The following is a 15029-nucleotide window of genomic DNA, read 5'->3' as shown; positions in this document are numbered from 1 at the left end:
TGTTAGAGTGGTCCGGCTTTGGCTCAAAAGGCTTGGGCAAGCACAGGCAGAGGTTCTAATTAAGTTTCTACTAAGTTTTGTTTTCTGTAAGTACATAGCTAGTGTGTTGAGAATGGGTCCAGAGTTAGTGGTGTGTATCTTGTGTGAGAAATGAAATCTTTGGGAGACCACCGGTCTCCCTGACAACTACATCTGCAGCAAGTGCACCAAAATGTAGCATCTTAAAGACCGTGTTAGGGAACCGGAGCTGCAGCTTGACGACCTTCGGCTCAAATGGGAACATGAGGTGGTAAATAGGAACTACAGGGAGGCAGTCACCCCTAAGTTGCAGGAGGTAGGTACTTGGGTAACTGTTGGGAGAAGGAAAGAGAATAGGCAGCCACTGCAGAGTACCCCTGTAGATGCTTCCTTCAATAATAAATATACCACTTTGGATACTGTTGAGGGGAAATGAACTACTAGGGAAAAGCCATAACAAGAAGGTCTCTGGCACTGAGTCTGCCTCTGTGGCTCAGAAGGGAAGATGGGAGAAGAGGCGAGTGGTACTAATAGGGGATTCATTGGTAGGGGAAGAGAAAGGAAGCTCTGTGGACAAGAACTAGACTCCTGGATGGTTTGTTGCCTCCCAGGTGTAAGGGTCAGGGACATCTTGGATTGAGTCCACAGCATTCTTAACTGGAAGGGTGGGCGGTCAGAAGTCGTGGTCCACGTTGGTACCAATGATACAAGTAGGAAGAGTGACAAGGTCCTGCCAAGTGAGTTTGAGGAGTCAGGTGCTAACTTAAAGGACAAGACATCCAGTGTTGTGATCTCAGGATTGCTATCCATGCCATGTGCTGGTGTGGCCAGAAGAAGGAAGATCATACGGTTTAATATGTATTCAAGAGTTCAAGTACATTTATTATCAAAGAATGTATAAATTATATACCTTGAGATTTGTTTGCTCACAGGTAGCCACAAGGCAAGAAAGCCAAAGAAACTCAATTAAAACAAGACCATAAAAGAGGAAAAAAAACACCCACATCATTCAACCAATAGAAATAAATGACAGCATTCTGAACCAGATTGAGTCTTTAGACCCACTCCCCGAGGCAGCCGTAGTAGGCCCAAGCCTACTCATATTAGTCTTTGCAGTTCATCATACTAGTGGGACAGAAATGGCATGAAACTCGCAGAGGCAACAGCTGCTGAGAGGAATGAACATCGTGGGAGAGTTAATCGTGGGGAACACCACGTGACTAAGAAGTTGGAGCAGAACAGAGGGCTTCAGAAGGGCTCTCTTTCAGGGTAGGTGGGACCGGTACAGAAGCAATAGTTTGCACCGGAACGGGAAGAGGAATAATATCCCAGCGGGAAAGTTTGCTGGTGCTGCGTGGGGGAAGAGTTTGAAAGTAGTGTTGTAAACGTATGGGAACCAGAGCACCAGAATGGATAGTTGTGGACTAAGATGCTGTTAAGACTACATACAAAATCAGGAATCAAAAGGTTGAGCACGGTGGAACCAATGTACTGAGCTCTGTGTATATTTCAATGCAAGGAGTGCTGTAGGAAAGGCAGAACAGCTTAAAGCATAGTGGGCACATAGAATTATGACATTGTGGCCATTAGTGAAACTTGGTTGATGGAGGGTCAGGGCTGAAAATGACCGACAGAATTTAATGCAGACAAGTGTGAGGTGTTGTACTTTGGGAGAACCATTCAGGGTACATTTTACATGGTGGGTGCTGAAGACTGTGGAGGAACAGAGAGATTAAGATGTATAAGATGTTGGTGAGGCCTAATTTGGAGAATTCTGTGTAGTTTTGGTTTCTACCAAAGGAGGTGTAAGGTGCTCCTTCCCTCTGCTAGCCTGCAGGTCACCCTTAGGCAAGGTGTAGCATTTGTTTATTTCCCCAATCAGGACCGTGTGAAGCCATGGTAGCAGGTATGAGCAGCCGGTGCATATCACAAGTTCTGGCTATGCAACCACTGACACCTCTGAAGAGTATTAGTGACTGAGGTCACCTGTCTTGTAAAGACACTGCCCAGAAGGCGGCATTGGGAAGCCACTTCTGCAGAAATATTTGGGAAGAACAATCATGGTCATGGAAAGATCATGAGTGTCTATATCATATGGCATGGCACACAATGAAAGAATGAACCTACATACAGGAAATATGTAAATAAGATTAAAAGAGTGCAGACAAAAATGACAAGTATGGTGCTAGGACTTGAGGACCTGTGTTATAGGGAAAGGTTGAAAATAAAGGTTCTTTATTCCTTAGAACATAGAAGACTGAGGGGTAATTTGATAAGGTCATACAAAATTATGAAGGGTATAGATAGGGTAAAGATAGGGTAAAGAATGCTTTTTCCACTGAGGTTGGGTGAGACTACAACTAGAGGTCAGGGGGTTAAGAGTGAAAGGTGAAATGTTTAAGAGAAGCTTCTTCACCCAGAGGACGGTGAGAGTGTGAAATGAGCTGCTGGTGCAAGTGGTGGATGTGCGGTTAATTTCAACATTTAAGAGAAATTCAGATAGGCGCATAGATGAAAGAGGTATGGAGAGCTATAGTCCAGGCGCATGTTGATAGGACTAGGCAGATTGATGGTTTAGCACAGACTAGATGGGCTGAAAGGCCTGCTTCTGTGCTGTAGTGTTTTATGACTCTATTTGCCACTATTCTAATGGCTGTTTTGAACAGAAGCCTGAATCACTGGTTAGCGGTTTACCATCTGTGCAATGAGATTCTGTTAAAGTTCAGAAACTGACAACACAGTGAAGCCGGACTTCAATTTTCCAATACTAGAAATGATGCAGTGGTAAGGACAAATCAAGACAGCCTGATCATATAACGGAGTCATATAATTAACTCACATTTCCTCTTCAGAGAATACTAGAGTTGTCAGTTCCTTGGGCAGTGCAGCGGTTAACCATGTGTCAAACTGCACAAAGGGTAATGGATCCACCAAAATACAGAGGTTTAAAGGAATTCCAACTACATCTTCTCTTTGTTGGTAATATCCCAATTTCAAACACTGCATTGATCATTCTGTTATACTTGAGCACATTCGGGGGTAGTAAGTGTAGTTACCAGGGCTGTTTTCTCTGGACCGCTGGAGGCAGAGGGGACACCTGATAGAAATTGATAAGATTATGAAAGGCATCGGTAGGGTTTCAATGTCACTTGATTCTTCAGGAAGGAAGAAAGGCAAAAGACAGGAAGTTATAGATTGGATAAATCTAACTTCAGTGGTTGTAAGATTTTTGAGTCTGTTATTATGAATGAGGTTTCGGATATGGTTTTGTTAAGGAGAACTTTGCCTGACAAATCAGTTGGAATTACTTGACGAAGTGATGAGTAGGACAGATAAATGAGAGTCACTGGATGTTGCTTACTTGGATTTTCAGAAGGCCTTTGACAAAGTGCCACATATAAGACAGCTAAACAAGATGAGGGCCAATGTTATTCCAGGAAAGGTACAAACACGGATAAAAGACTGGCTGACAGGTAAAAGGCAAAGAATGGGAATAAAGGGGGCCTTTTCTGGTTGGCTGTCTGTTCCTTACATGCTGGTGTTGGGTCCACTACTTTAGATGTGCACTTTACATTAGATGTGCAGGGTTCTCAGATTATTAACTGTAATGTTAACTGTTAACTGCATATATAAAATGGGGTCTCTGTAGCGTTATAATGAAATGGCTTCTTTGTATGTAACTGATGAGGTAATGCTCTGTTTAGTTGAAGTGTTTGGGTTATAATTATTGATAACGGAGGAATTAACCAATGGAAGCGATGTTGTTCTATCTGTATGTGTGGGAACCTGGAGTTGGCACGAGGGCTTTTCGGGAGGAAAACCGAAGAGGAAGGACATGCTGGACGCGCTCCGGTCGACCACCGAGGTTGGATCCAGGCAGCGGGTCGAGGAGGTCGGAGAAGATCGAATAGTGAACAGAAGGCTTTGATAATTGAGCTCCAATGGTTGTGCACGAACTGATTGAACTCTGATAAGTTTTAGCACCTTTTTCTTTCTTTTCATATTGTATTTCTATTAATTACCTAGTTCCAGTAAGATTTATAAAGTGTAATCTGTAAAATGTACATTGTGTGTTGTCCGATATTGTATGTGCAAGTTTGTACCAGTGTACATTACACAGCATCTACGCAATCGGGAGACACAGTTTGGCGGGTGGACGGATTTTCCCCTAGACAAACCCGAGCCGATAGCCCTAAGCATTACATATGTTAATGAACTGGAGGATGGAATTGGTGGCTTTGCAGTCAAGTTTGCAGATAGGTGGAGGAACAGGTGGTGTTGAGGAAGCAGGAAGTCTGCAGACGGACTTGGACAGGTTGGGAGAACAGGCAAAAAAGTGACAGGTGAGATACAATGTAAGGCAGTTCATGATGCTTCGTAGATGGAATTAAGGTGCAGGCTGTCTATGAAGGCTCTCATCCAGGTCATTTCACATCAAGCAGTAGTCAATTAAGGCAACTGGACTTGGTGTGTTGTCTGGAAGACATTTCACCACTCATCCGAGAGGCTTCTTCAGTTCTAATCCATGGTGGGCAGTTTTCCGGCTCATCGATTCTGTGAGTTGTTTGAAAGTATAGCAATCAAAGGAGGGTCATTAAGAGCCATGGAGGTAATAAGAGCAAACACGAGGAAATCTGCAGATGCTGGAAATTCAAGCAACACACACAAAATGCTGGTGGAACGCAGCAGGCCAGGCAGCAGACTAACAAGAGGCTCATTAGTCTTATCTTTGCAAGAATGGAGGTGGAGATGCGGGGTAGTGATGTTAGGATGCATTGTAAGTAGCTGATAGGTGGTGTCGTACCCCATTCCCTCTGTGCAGGGATGGGTTTTCCAATTTGACAAAGATGGCTTCTTTGAAGGAGGGGTTAAGAGGGGAAAGAACAATTAATATTGATTAATTTAAATGCAAATTAACTCTTCCAGTGTTTTGATTATGTTTGTATCATTCTCCCAAGTTGCACTATGTCAGAAAAGAAGCTGGTCAAGGATTCTTAATGTGAAACATTAGCCCTGTTCCTTTCATTTCAGCTGCTGCCTAACCAACTGACTACTTTCAGCATTTTTATTTCAGATTTCTAGCATCTGCAGATCTTTGCTTTTGGATCATAAATATTGGTACCAGTATGGATAAGAATTCATAGAACATTGGGCCACTCTGGAGAATATGCTTATCTCAAACCTGCATACATTTAAGTGTGACCTCCCTAACAAGAGAAATAAAGTACGCTCCCTTGTCCAAGTGACACCTACAACTGAAAAGAAATCATAGGAACAGGCCAACAGTTTTATCAATAGCTTACAATTTGAATCCCAGTCTTTCTGCTTCAAAAAGATTGTTTAGTTAGCTCTTCGTATAAAAATATTTAGATGGGTCCTCCTCAAGGTACTTACTGCGAGAAGTAATGTACTCTGGAGCTTTCCCTGGACTTAAAGGCACAGCTTCTTCATAATAATCCTCAGGTGGAGGAGTTGTGGGGAGAGGGGGTGGTATATCAGATACTCCCTGAATATGAGAGAAACTTGCATTAGCCATCAGAATCTCATTAATCAAATTTCAATACAGCAAGGATCCACAAATACAAATGTGATAACGTCCAAGGAACTTGTTAAAATGAAACAAAAACAGAAAATGTTGGAAGCACTCAACAGATAGGGTAGCACCTGTGGAAGGAGAAACAGAGGTAAATTCTTCACAACAGGGTCAAAGTTTCTTCACAACCATTCTGAGTGTTTGCAACTGTTTTTGTTTTAGATTTTCAGCAACTGCAGTCTTCTAAAAAATTCTCAGTTTGTTAAAAATGATATTAATTGAATGGCAAGACACCAGGGAATACAAACAAGGAACAATTTGTATTCAGTTGGGTGAGCAGTATTGTCTCAGTGTAACATCTCAAGCTAAAGTTCATTGATCACTGGTAAAATTTGGTCAATGTCAGCCACCAAATAAAATAGATGATAAGCTGCCAAAAAATAGATTAAATCCTGAAATTCAATACAACGCAAAAGATTTTCAACTTATTACATCATTCTGTGGTCAAGTATTCATATTGCTTTTCAGTTCTACACTTCTTTTTGAGTTCTCAGCTGCTCAAGGGTGTGTTTGGAAGTTGCCATGTTTACAGGACTCAATCGCAGGAAAATGAGCCAACTGAGGGCGTCAAATCACACTGCAAGTTCTTCAGCACTCCAACCAGATGGTGCCTCAAGCTTTGATTAGTTCAGCTGCTTAAAAAAAAAACCCCTCATCAGCAGTAACTTTACACTCTTTAATAAATAAAAACATTGCTCATTAATTAAAAAGATCTGGATCAGTTAACATACCTTCATTTATCGTAGCTGGCCAAGAAAAAGTAGCTGATGTGAGCTAACATAAATAAAATATCAACTTCTGCACAGAAGAGTACAGCACCTCACAGACTGCTCAGTCGTCTGTCTACTCAGGCACTTCTTTTCCATCTGTGGAAGCATCCTTGGTTACCACATTCAGTCACCTCAGAACCCATAAACTAGATTGAAAGCGAACCAACCCCAATAGTAAGGGACTATTCAAGAAGGGTTTCTACAGAAGAAATCAAATATCCAAATACACAAGACTCACTGATTTGGAATGTGGCGTTTCAGGTAGAATACAGCTTCCATCCTTACAATCCTCCTGCATGTCCTTAAGGCCACGTAATTCACAATCTGCAACAACATGAATGCGATTTATACTTTAGTAGTTACAATTATACAATGGATAGGAAGCATTTTTATTTACACTCAAGGTTATTTGAATAAACTTGATATAGCATGTGCTAAAGAAGTACTGGAATGGGAGTCAATTGCTGAAAAATGGCTTGGGTGATAATTCCCTAGTACTGACACTGCTGAAAATTTGTAATAGATTTGACATCCTACACTTTTTTTTTAACATTCTTTGTTCCCTTTGGAACACTTATTCACAGATGGTGAAAAGCATTCTTTTCTGTAGTACTTTATGACTTCCTTGCCTACATTTTCTTCTCTGTATGTGGTCCCATGTGCAGCATCTATAGGACGTTGAATTATGTCCCACAGATGAAGCACTTACAGTTTGTCTGAATGGTACACCAGAGGGAAATTTGAACTGTTTGTTTTTTTTTTGAAATGGCAGCATTCATCACAGTGATTTTGATACCAATATCTGGAAAATTGTGCTTTGCACAGTTTGAGCAGTGGAGTCCTTGGAGCAGGAGAGTAGTTAAAAGGCTGGAATCATTTTGCAGTACTGCCATTTGATGCTTTACTGGGAATTTAAAGTGTGTTTCTGGATCAATAAAGTGATATTATCTGAATGATCATCTAGGATAATGTGAAAAAATCCCATCAAGAGTTAGACCCTGGCATAAGCAACAATTGGTGTAGAAACATAGTACCAAAGAATAAAGTTGAATTTACTACAATTATCTAGTGTCTTAGCAAGACCATGCATGCTAATTTATTACCAATGCCAATGCTACAGGTATGGTCTTGCTAAGGCCCTACAGTAAGCACAAGATCACGAAAGGGTCCTTTGGCTCATGATTGGTTTACTATTGTCACATGTACTGAGATACAGTGAAAATCTTTGTTTTGTATGCCAACCATACAGGTCATTTTAAAAAATAAGGAAGGGAAGCTGCTTCTCATGATAAGTTGAGTTGTGTCCACAACTCTGCAATTTCCTGTGGTCTTGGACCAAGCAGTTACCATACCAAGTTATAATGCATCTGAATGGGATGCATCCATAAAAATTGGTTAAGTTCAATATGGATGTGGTGAATTTCCTTAGCTTTCTGAGGAAATCGAGACACTAGTGTGCTTTCGTGGCCGTAGCATCTACATGCTTCGACCAGGACATGCAATCAGTGATGTTTACACTGAAGAATTTGCAGTGTAAAATTTCAGCATCTTTGCCTAAAAAGTTATTGAAGGAGTGCGACGAAGATTTACTAGAATAGTTCCTTGGATGGTAGATCTAAATGTGAGAAATTGAGTAGATTAATTCTCTTTTCCTTACAGTTTAGTGGAATGATCAGTGATCTCTCTGGAACACAGTTCTCAGAGAGGGTTTGAGGGGTAGACCTGAAGAATACTTTCTGTGGTTGTGCAGGCTAGAATTAGGTTCACCTAGTTAACCTAGCTGACCTAGAACTAGCTTAAAATACAGGATAGGTCATTTAGGAGAGAAAAGTTCACAAATTTCTTCATGCCCCCTGGAGTGCAAAATTCCAAAGATTCACCACCCTTTGACTGAAAGATTAGTTACTGCATTTAAAACGGAGGTAGATATAATTCTGGATATTAGAAGAATCAATGGATATGGTGGACGTGGAAAGATAATGACCTTGAACTAGAAGATCAGCCACAATCTTACTGAATAGCGGAGGAGCACTGAGGGCCAAAATGCTTTACGCCCGCTCACATTTCTTATTTTCTTTTAACCACATACCTTTCTACCATTGGTTGTATTACTGTTGTTATGAGTCTTGATACCTCTGTTGGCCATTCACTAAAATTTATTTTGGGCTCAGTTATGTTGAGTCTGACCTACTGGCCAGAGTTGTCATAGAATCATGAAGCCACACAGAACAGAAACAGGTCCTTCAGCTCAACTGGTTCATGTTGACCAAGATTCCCAACTAACCTGGCCCCATTTGCCTGCATTTTGCCCACATTCCTCTAAAACTTTCCAATCCATACATGTTGAAGAAACTTTTAAAAGCTGTATCTGTCTCACCCACTTCCCTCTGCCAGCTCATTCCATCTACTGACCACTCTCTGGGTAAAAAAAAAAGTTTCCCAAGCGTTATGACCTTTCGTTCTCTTGAAACTAGCTGTCACCAGTGCTTCACTGTTGTCACCAGTAATCTCTGCTGTAGTCTCATGAAGCTCGCAGGTTCTCAACACTCTTTTCTTGGCCAGTGAGGTTGCAGCAGGTTGTCTGGTGCAGAGGCCCCTTCCCCCTATGACAGACTTTGACAGAAGGCAAAACTGGGAGCAAAGCTTTTCTATCTGTCAAAGCCAATGAATGATTTTAGCAGCCTCAAGTACTCCTGACATTCATAAACAATTTGCAGGTAAAAATATTAAAATCTAAGTTAATGATTAAAAGAACAGATCAACTTTGAACATTTAAACAACTAAAGCAGTTAAACTGACTCATTAGCTTCCCTACATCTCCCAATCTCCTGGCCTAAAAATCCGCAATAAAATCAAGCATCTTGGTTTCTATGCCAGGTCAGATTAGCACTAGGAGATTCTGCAGCAAACTGGGAAATCTCAGCTGGGCTGGTCTCAGCTATTGGATTCCACGTGGAGTCCAGTGGGATGTGTCACTTGATTAAATATTGGACTTCTGAGTTTGACAGCACACATGCAGAAGAGCTTAAGTCACTGCAGCTGAAAGTTGTATGGCCAATTAAGAACTACTGGTTTCCACTGCCAAAACTCTCTCCATTATATTCATCAAATTATTCAAGAGGTGATCTGTCCGAACATATACGTATACACATGCGCAGGTTTGAGACATTTCCCTCAACAGTATAAAAATTTCCTGAGTGCCAGATCTTCCCCAGGAAGGGAGCAAAAACCATTCACCACATCTAAATTCAGGTGCTGGAGAAATTTCAGCCAATGTATGCTCAAGAACAAGTAGCTAAATGGTAACATTTCAGCATGAAGCGATTAGAAGTATTATTTGCAAACACTTCACTGTGAATAACATCTGCTTTCAGCAGCTCTACATGTATACCTTCCAACACAATATGGGTAATGCTGTGAGTGATATAGAGATGTCTCATTAATGTTATAAATTAATGAATAGCAATATTTTAAATTACAACATGCAAATCCCCATCATGTGAATCCCAGAAGCCAGATGTTGTGAATGTGGCTGCGTCAATGGTGCTGGTATCAGTACCAGTACAAATTAGTTTCTTTGAAGCTTGGGATATGTACCTTCACCATTCACCTCTGTTTTTTATGTGAAGTTCTGCAACTGCAAGGAAGCCCAGGACAAAGAACAGACATCAGAGGCAAGAATACACAAAGCCTCTTGTAATCCTGAAACTGATCTCTGCTGGTGGCAATTTGAACTTCTTTAAACCAAACAGAATTGGAAAGAAAATTCTGACAGCTAGATTTAAACCAATTGTGAGCAACTGAAATGTTTTCTTAATTAATATACAGTAGTTCTGGCTTAAAGATTGAGGAGAGTTCTGTCATGGATAATCTTGCACAAACACTTTTTTATTTATCTTATCAAATATCAAGTTTATGTGAAAGCTTTTCTGATCAGTGAGGTTTTTGCTGCTGGCTTAATTAAGAAACTTTGGCAGTAGTTTTAAAATGAGCTGATCTATCCAACATTCTGCTAGACTCCTGCAATAACATATTTCTTTGGTCTACTTCTTTGGGCTCTTTCATATTAAAAAAACATGACATATGTGAGTGATGATAAACCTGATTCTGATATGGGTCTCCATTGTAGACTGAGAGTGGGAAGGGGGCAGGGAGAGGGGAATCATGATTGAGAAAAGAGGAAAGGAAAGGGGAGGAAGCAGAAAGCACGAGAGAGACACTCTGTAACGATCAATAAACCAATTGTTTGGAATCAAATGACCTTGACTGTTGTTTCAGTGCTAAGAATATCTGCACCCATGTCACACTCCCCCATCCCACCCTGCTCCTGGCACTCCTTCTCTGCCACCTGTCCGCACACCCCTCTCGCGGTGCTCCACCCTCACAATTTCCAACATCCTTTGCTCCAGTAAGATTTACAAACCTGCTCTCCGCTCCATGTTGACAAATGCAGTTCTGTGCAAAAGTCTTCGGCACTCTAGCTATATATATGTGTCTAAGACTTTTGCACAGTACTGTATATGTATATTAACGTAGTGCAAAATCAGGGCGGAGCTACAATGGCACTTAACAGCGACTCCTTGGAGCTCATCTGTGGAGACAGACCAATTTCTTCTTTGGAAGTCTCTCTTTGTCCATTTCAGGGTGGTTGCGATTCTGTCGAAGACCCTGACCTGGAGTTACACTCAGACTTCAGGTCTTTGCAGTGGTGGGACCTGTTCCTGGGAGCTCACAACCGACTACCTTTCAAAATCCCAAGGAGATGGACTAGAAGACAAGCATGCCTTTGCGGTTCCGAGACTTCACGGCCCTGTGGATGACCCGACTCTATTCCGTTACTGCCGACTGAAGTGTCATGGTAGAAAACGGAGTATTAGAAACAGCAGATCAGCTGCCAGGGCACTCTACTTGGCGAATCTTGTGCCCTCTCTCATTGGTGGAGGAGAGTTTGGTTGTTGCTGATTCTCGACTCGGAAGACTCGGTGGGGCGGGACCATGCGACAGACTTTATCATTGCAAATCAGTGAGCTGTTTTGATACGTCTCGTCTCTTGTTGCGACACCTCTCTGTCCCTTTATTGGTCTGTGGTATGTTGAACTGTTGTGTAAATGATTAGTTTTTTTGTTGTACTGCAGACCATGGCCTTTCTTGGGGGTTTTGTTATTGAGGGTGGAGGGTGCTGATGCTTCTTGATGAAGTAAGTAGGGGAGGGGAGGAGTTGTTTCCTTGCTGCTGTTTATATGTGGGAAGGGGGAGTAGGGAGGATTTGGGGTTCTGAAGTTTTTACTGTCACTCATTCTTTGGGGGCACACTTCTGTTTTTGTTCATGTCTGTGAAGAACAAGAATTTCAGGATGAATATTGTATACATTTCTCTGATATTAAATGGAACTATTGAAAAAGAGACAAAAAATATGAGGTAGTGTTCATAGGTTCATTGTCCATTCAGAAAACTAATACCAGAGGGGAAGAAGCTGTGTCTGAAGCATTGAGTGTATCTTTCGGCTCCTGTACCTCCGCCTTGATGGTAGCAATGAGAAGAGGGCATGTCCTGTGTGACGAGGGTCCTTAACGATGGATGCTGCCTTCCTGAGGCATTGCCTTTTGAAGGTGTACTAGATGCTGGGGAAACTAGTGCCCATTATGGAGCTGGCTGAGTTTACAACTTTCTGCAGCTTTTTCTGATCCTGTGCAGTGGCCTCTCCATACCAGATGGCGATACAACTGGTTAGAATGCTCTCCACTGTACATCTGTAGAAATTTACGAGCATCTTTGGTGACATTCCACATCTCCTCAAATTAGTTATGAAATATAGATGTTGTTGTGCCTTCTTTGTAGTTGCATCAATATGTTAGGCCCAGGATGGATCTTCAGACAATGACACCCAAGATCTTGAAACTGCTTACCATTTCCACTTCTGATCCCTTAATAAGAACTGGTGCATGTTCCCTTCACTACTCCCTACTGAAGTCCACAATCAATTCCTTGGTCTTATTGACATTGAGTGTGAAGTTGTTGCTGTGACACACTCAACCAACTGATCTATCTTGCTCTTGTACATTTCCTTGTCACCACCTGAAGTTCTGTCCACAATAGTTGTGTCGTTAGACAGAGTCGAGCAGTGAGCTAAGCACACATCCTTGAGGCGTGCCAGTGTTGACTGGCAGCGAGGAGAACATGTTATTTGCAATCCACACTGACCCTGGTCTCCCAGTGACGAAGACAAGGATCCAGTTGCAGAGGGAGGTACAGAGACTCAAGTTTTGTAGTTTGTTGATTAGAACTGGGGACAGGATTGTGTTTAATGCTGAGCTGTAATCAATAAACAGCAGCCTGCCGTAGGCTTTGCAATTGTCCAGATGATCCAAGGCCGAATGGAGAGCCAGTGAAATTCCATCCACTGTAGACCTATTGTGACGATAGGCAAATTGCAGTGGATAGGTAGGAATTGATTCTAGCCATGACCAACCTCTGATAGCACTTCATTTAATTTCCACAGTTGGTGCAATAAGTGTAACACTTCAGTCGATATCATTAGAAAGCTCAAAGTGATTAACAAAGTCAATGCAAAGGGCCAGAAAGAGCACAGGTATCTTGAAAATTTCACCTGCAGCCTGCATGCACTGAGCTTGTGATGGGTATTTGCTTTCTATGGCCCAAGAGGCTTATTGATCAACTCAGCTTTCTAGCACAGCTGCATGGCCTTTCCAAAGGGTCAAAGTTGTTGGTGATAAAGTTAAACTTTTAACAAATAGTCTATGCTCAGCTTTTTGTTGTAAACAAGGACCAGTCCACAGTTTTTAAAGTAAATTGCAAGTAGCAATCAATAGACAATAGACAATAGACAGTAGGTGCAGGAGTAGGCCATTTGGCCCTTCTAGCCAGCACCGCCATTCACTGTGATCATGGCTGATCATACACAATCAGTACCCCGTTCCTGCCCTCTCCCCATATCCCTTGACCCCGCTATCTACAAGAGCTCTATCCAACTCTCTTTTGAATGCATCCAGAGATTTGGCCTCCACTGCCTTCTTGGGCAGAGCATTCCACATATCCACCACTCTCTGGGTGAAAAAGTTTTTTCGCATCTGTTCTAAATGGCCTACCCCTTATTCTTAAACTGTGGCCTCTAGTTCTGGACTCACCCATTAGCGGGAACATGCTTCCTGCCTCCAGCGTGTCCAATCCCTTAATAATCTTATATGTTTCAATCAGATCCCCTCTCATCCTTCTAAATTCCAGTGCACAAGCCCAGTCGCTCCAATCTTTCAACATATGACAGTCCCGTCATTCCGGGAATTAACCTTGTGAACCTATGCTGCACTCCCTCAATAGCAAGAATGTTTGAACTTGAGATACAGGTTTACAAAGTAAAGTGACCAGGAGACTTGTCTCCATCAGCCAATTGTAAGACAATGGGGTTAAATCACTTAGCACAAATAAACACGGTTACAAGTTTGGATGTTAGTGTACTCCGGTGGACAGAACTCACAGCTAATTGTGGAGGTTTGGGCTCTCTGTTGCCAGAAGTTTTTAAGACAATCTGAGTGAGTTACTTGTTCCAGCAAAGGTATGTGGAAAATATCAAATGTAGATGATGTCGTTGAGAATAGTATAAATACCATCACGCTTTTGGGGTTGTTAGGAATGACAAGAGGGATGGAGGAGGGGGGAAGAGTTACTGGAATTTGGAGAATTCAATGTTTCCTGATAGTGGCCTCATTGTGGCTGAAGAGGAGACCATAGACTGACATGTTGGAATGGGAATGGGATTGGCATTTCAATTTAACCATTTCAATTTCAATTCCCATTCTCTTTCCAACTTGTCAGTCCACAGCCTCCTCTTTGGCCACAACAAGGCCACTCTCAGTTTGGAGGAGCAACACTTAATATTCAATCTAGGTAGCCTTCAACTTGCTGGCATGAACTTCGATTTCTCCAACTTTCAGTAATTTTTCCCCCTTCCCCTTCCTCCTTCTCCATTTCCCCACTCTGATCCCCCCTTACCTCTTTCCTCACTTGCCTTTCACCTCTCTTGGATGTCCCTCCTCCTTTCCTTTATCCCATTGTCCACTCTCCTCTCCTATCATATTCCTTTTTCTCCAGCCTTTTACCTTTCCATCTATCACCTCTCAGCTTCCTACTTCATGCCAGTCCCCCTCTCACTCACCTAGATTCACCTGTCACTTTCTAGCTGGTACTCCTTCCCCTCCCCCCTCTTTCTTAGTCTGGCATTTTCTCCCTTTCCTGCCCTGATGAAGGGTCTTGGCCGGAAACGTTGACTGTTTCTTTGTTTCCATAGATGCTGTCTGACCCGCTGATTTCCTCCAGCAATTTGTGTGTGTTGCTTTGAATTTCCAGCATCTGCAGAATCTCTTGTGTTTAGTATCTCCTCATCGGTAGGGAGGTGTGACCAACCATTCAAGCATTGGGTGTTGGCAGCTGACTTCACCACAGAGCCTACACAGGGAAGTAAGCTAATTCTTGAATAATAGGTGGATACTGTACTCTGTAACCTCCCTGTAGTGAAGGTACTCATAGATATTTATATTGGATAGGGCTTAAAATCTTCTTTTCAATTTAGGGCTTTATTGACAGGGTGCCAGTACTGTCACAAGCTACTGAGGGATGAGGCAAAGGAGGAATCT

The 15029-nt window shown here is 42.1% G+C and overlaps 1 protein-coding gene and 1 long non-coding RNA gene across 5 annotated transcripts in view; one reads left to right on the top strand and one right to left on the bottom strand.

The window, feature by feature from the left end:
* LOC140739410 (uncharacterized) overlaps window positions 1-15029 on the top strand; it is a 972090-nt gene that overhangs the window by 312280 nt on the left and 644781 nt on the right. The gene's annotated exons all lie outside the window — the stretch shown is intronic.
* afap1l1a (actin filament associated protein 1-like 1a) overlaps window positions 1-15029 on the bottom strand; it is a 192331-nt gene that overhangs the window by 80082 nt on the left and 97220 nt on the right. For all 4 annotated transcript variants that reach the window (XM_073067686.1, XM_073067685.1, XM_073067687.1 and 1 more), the window contains exons 4-5: window positions 6620-6705; window positions 5413-5524 (exon numbers count right to left, since the gene is read on the bottom strand). In XM_073067686.1, the coding sequence (XP_072923787.1) occupies window positions 5413-5524; window positions 6620-6705 (198 nt within the window). The remainder of the gene's footprint in view (window positions 1-5412; window positions 5525-6619; window positions 6706-15029) is intronic.

This window comes from Hemitrygon akajei, chromosome 15 (genome assembly GCF_048418815.1).
Source record: "Hemitrygon akajei chromosome 15, sHemAka1.3, whole genome shotgun sequence".
Classification (NCBI taxonomy): Eukaryota; Metazoa; Chordata; class Chondrichthyes; order Myliobatiformes; family Dasyatidae; genus Hemitrygon; species Hemitrygon akajei.
The sequence above is the reverse complement of the archived record's forward strand: the minus strand, read 5'-3'. Positions and strand labels throughout refer to the sequence as shown.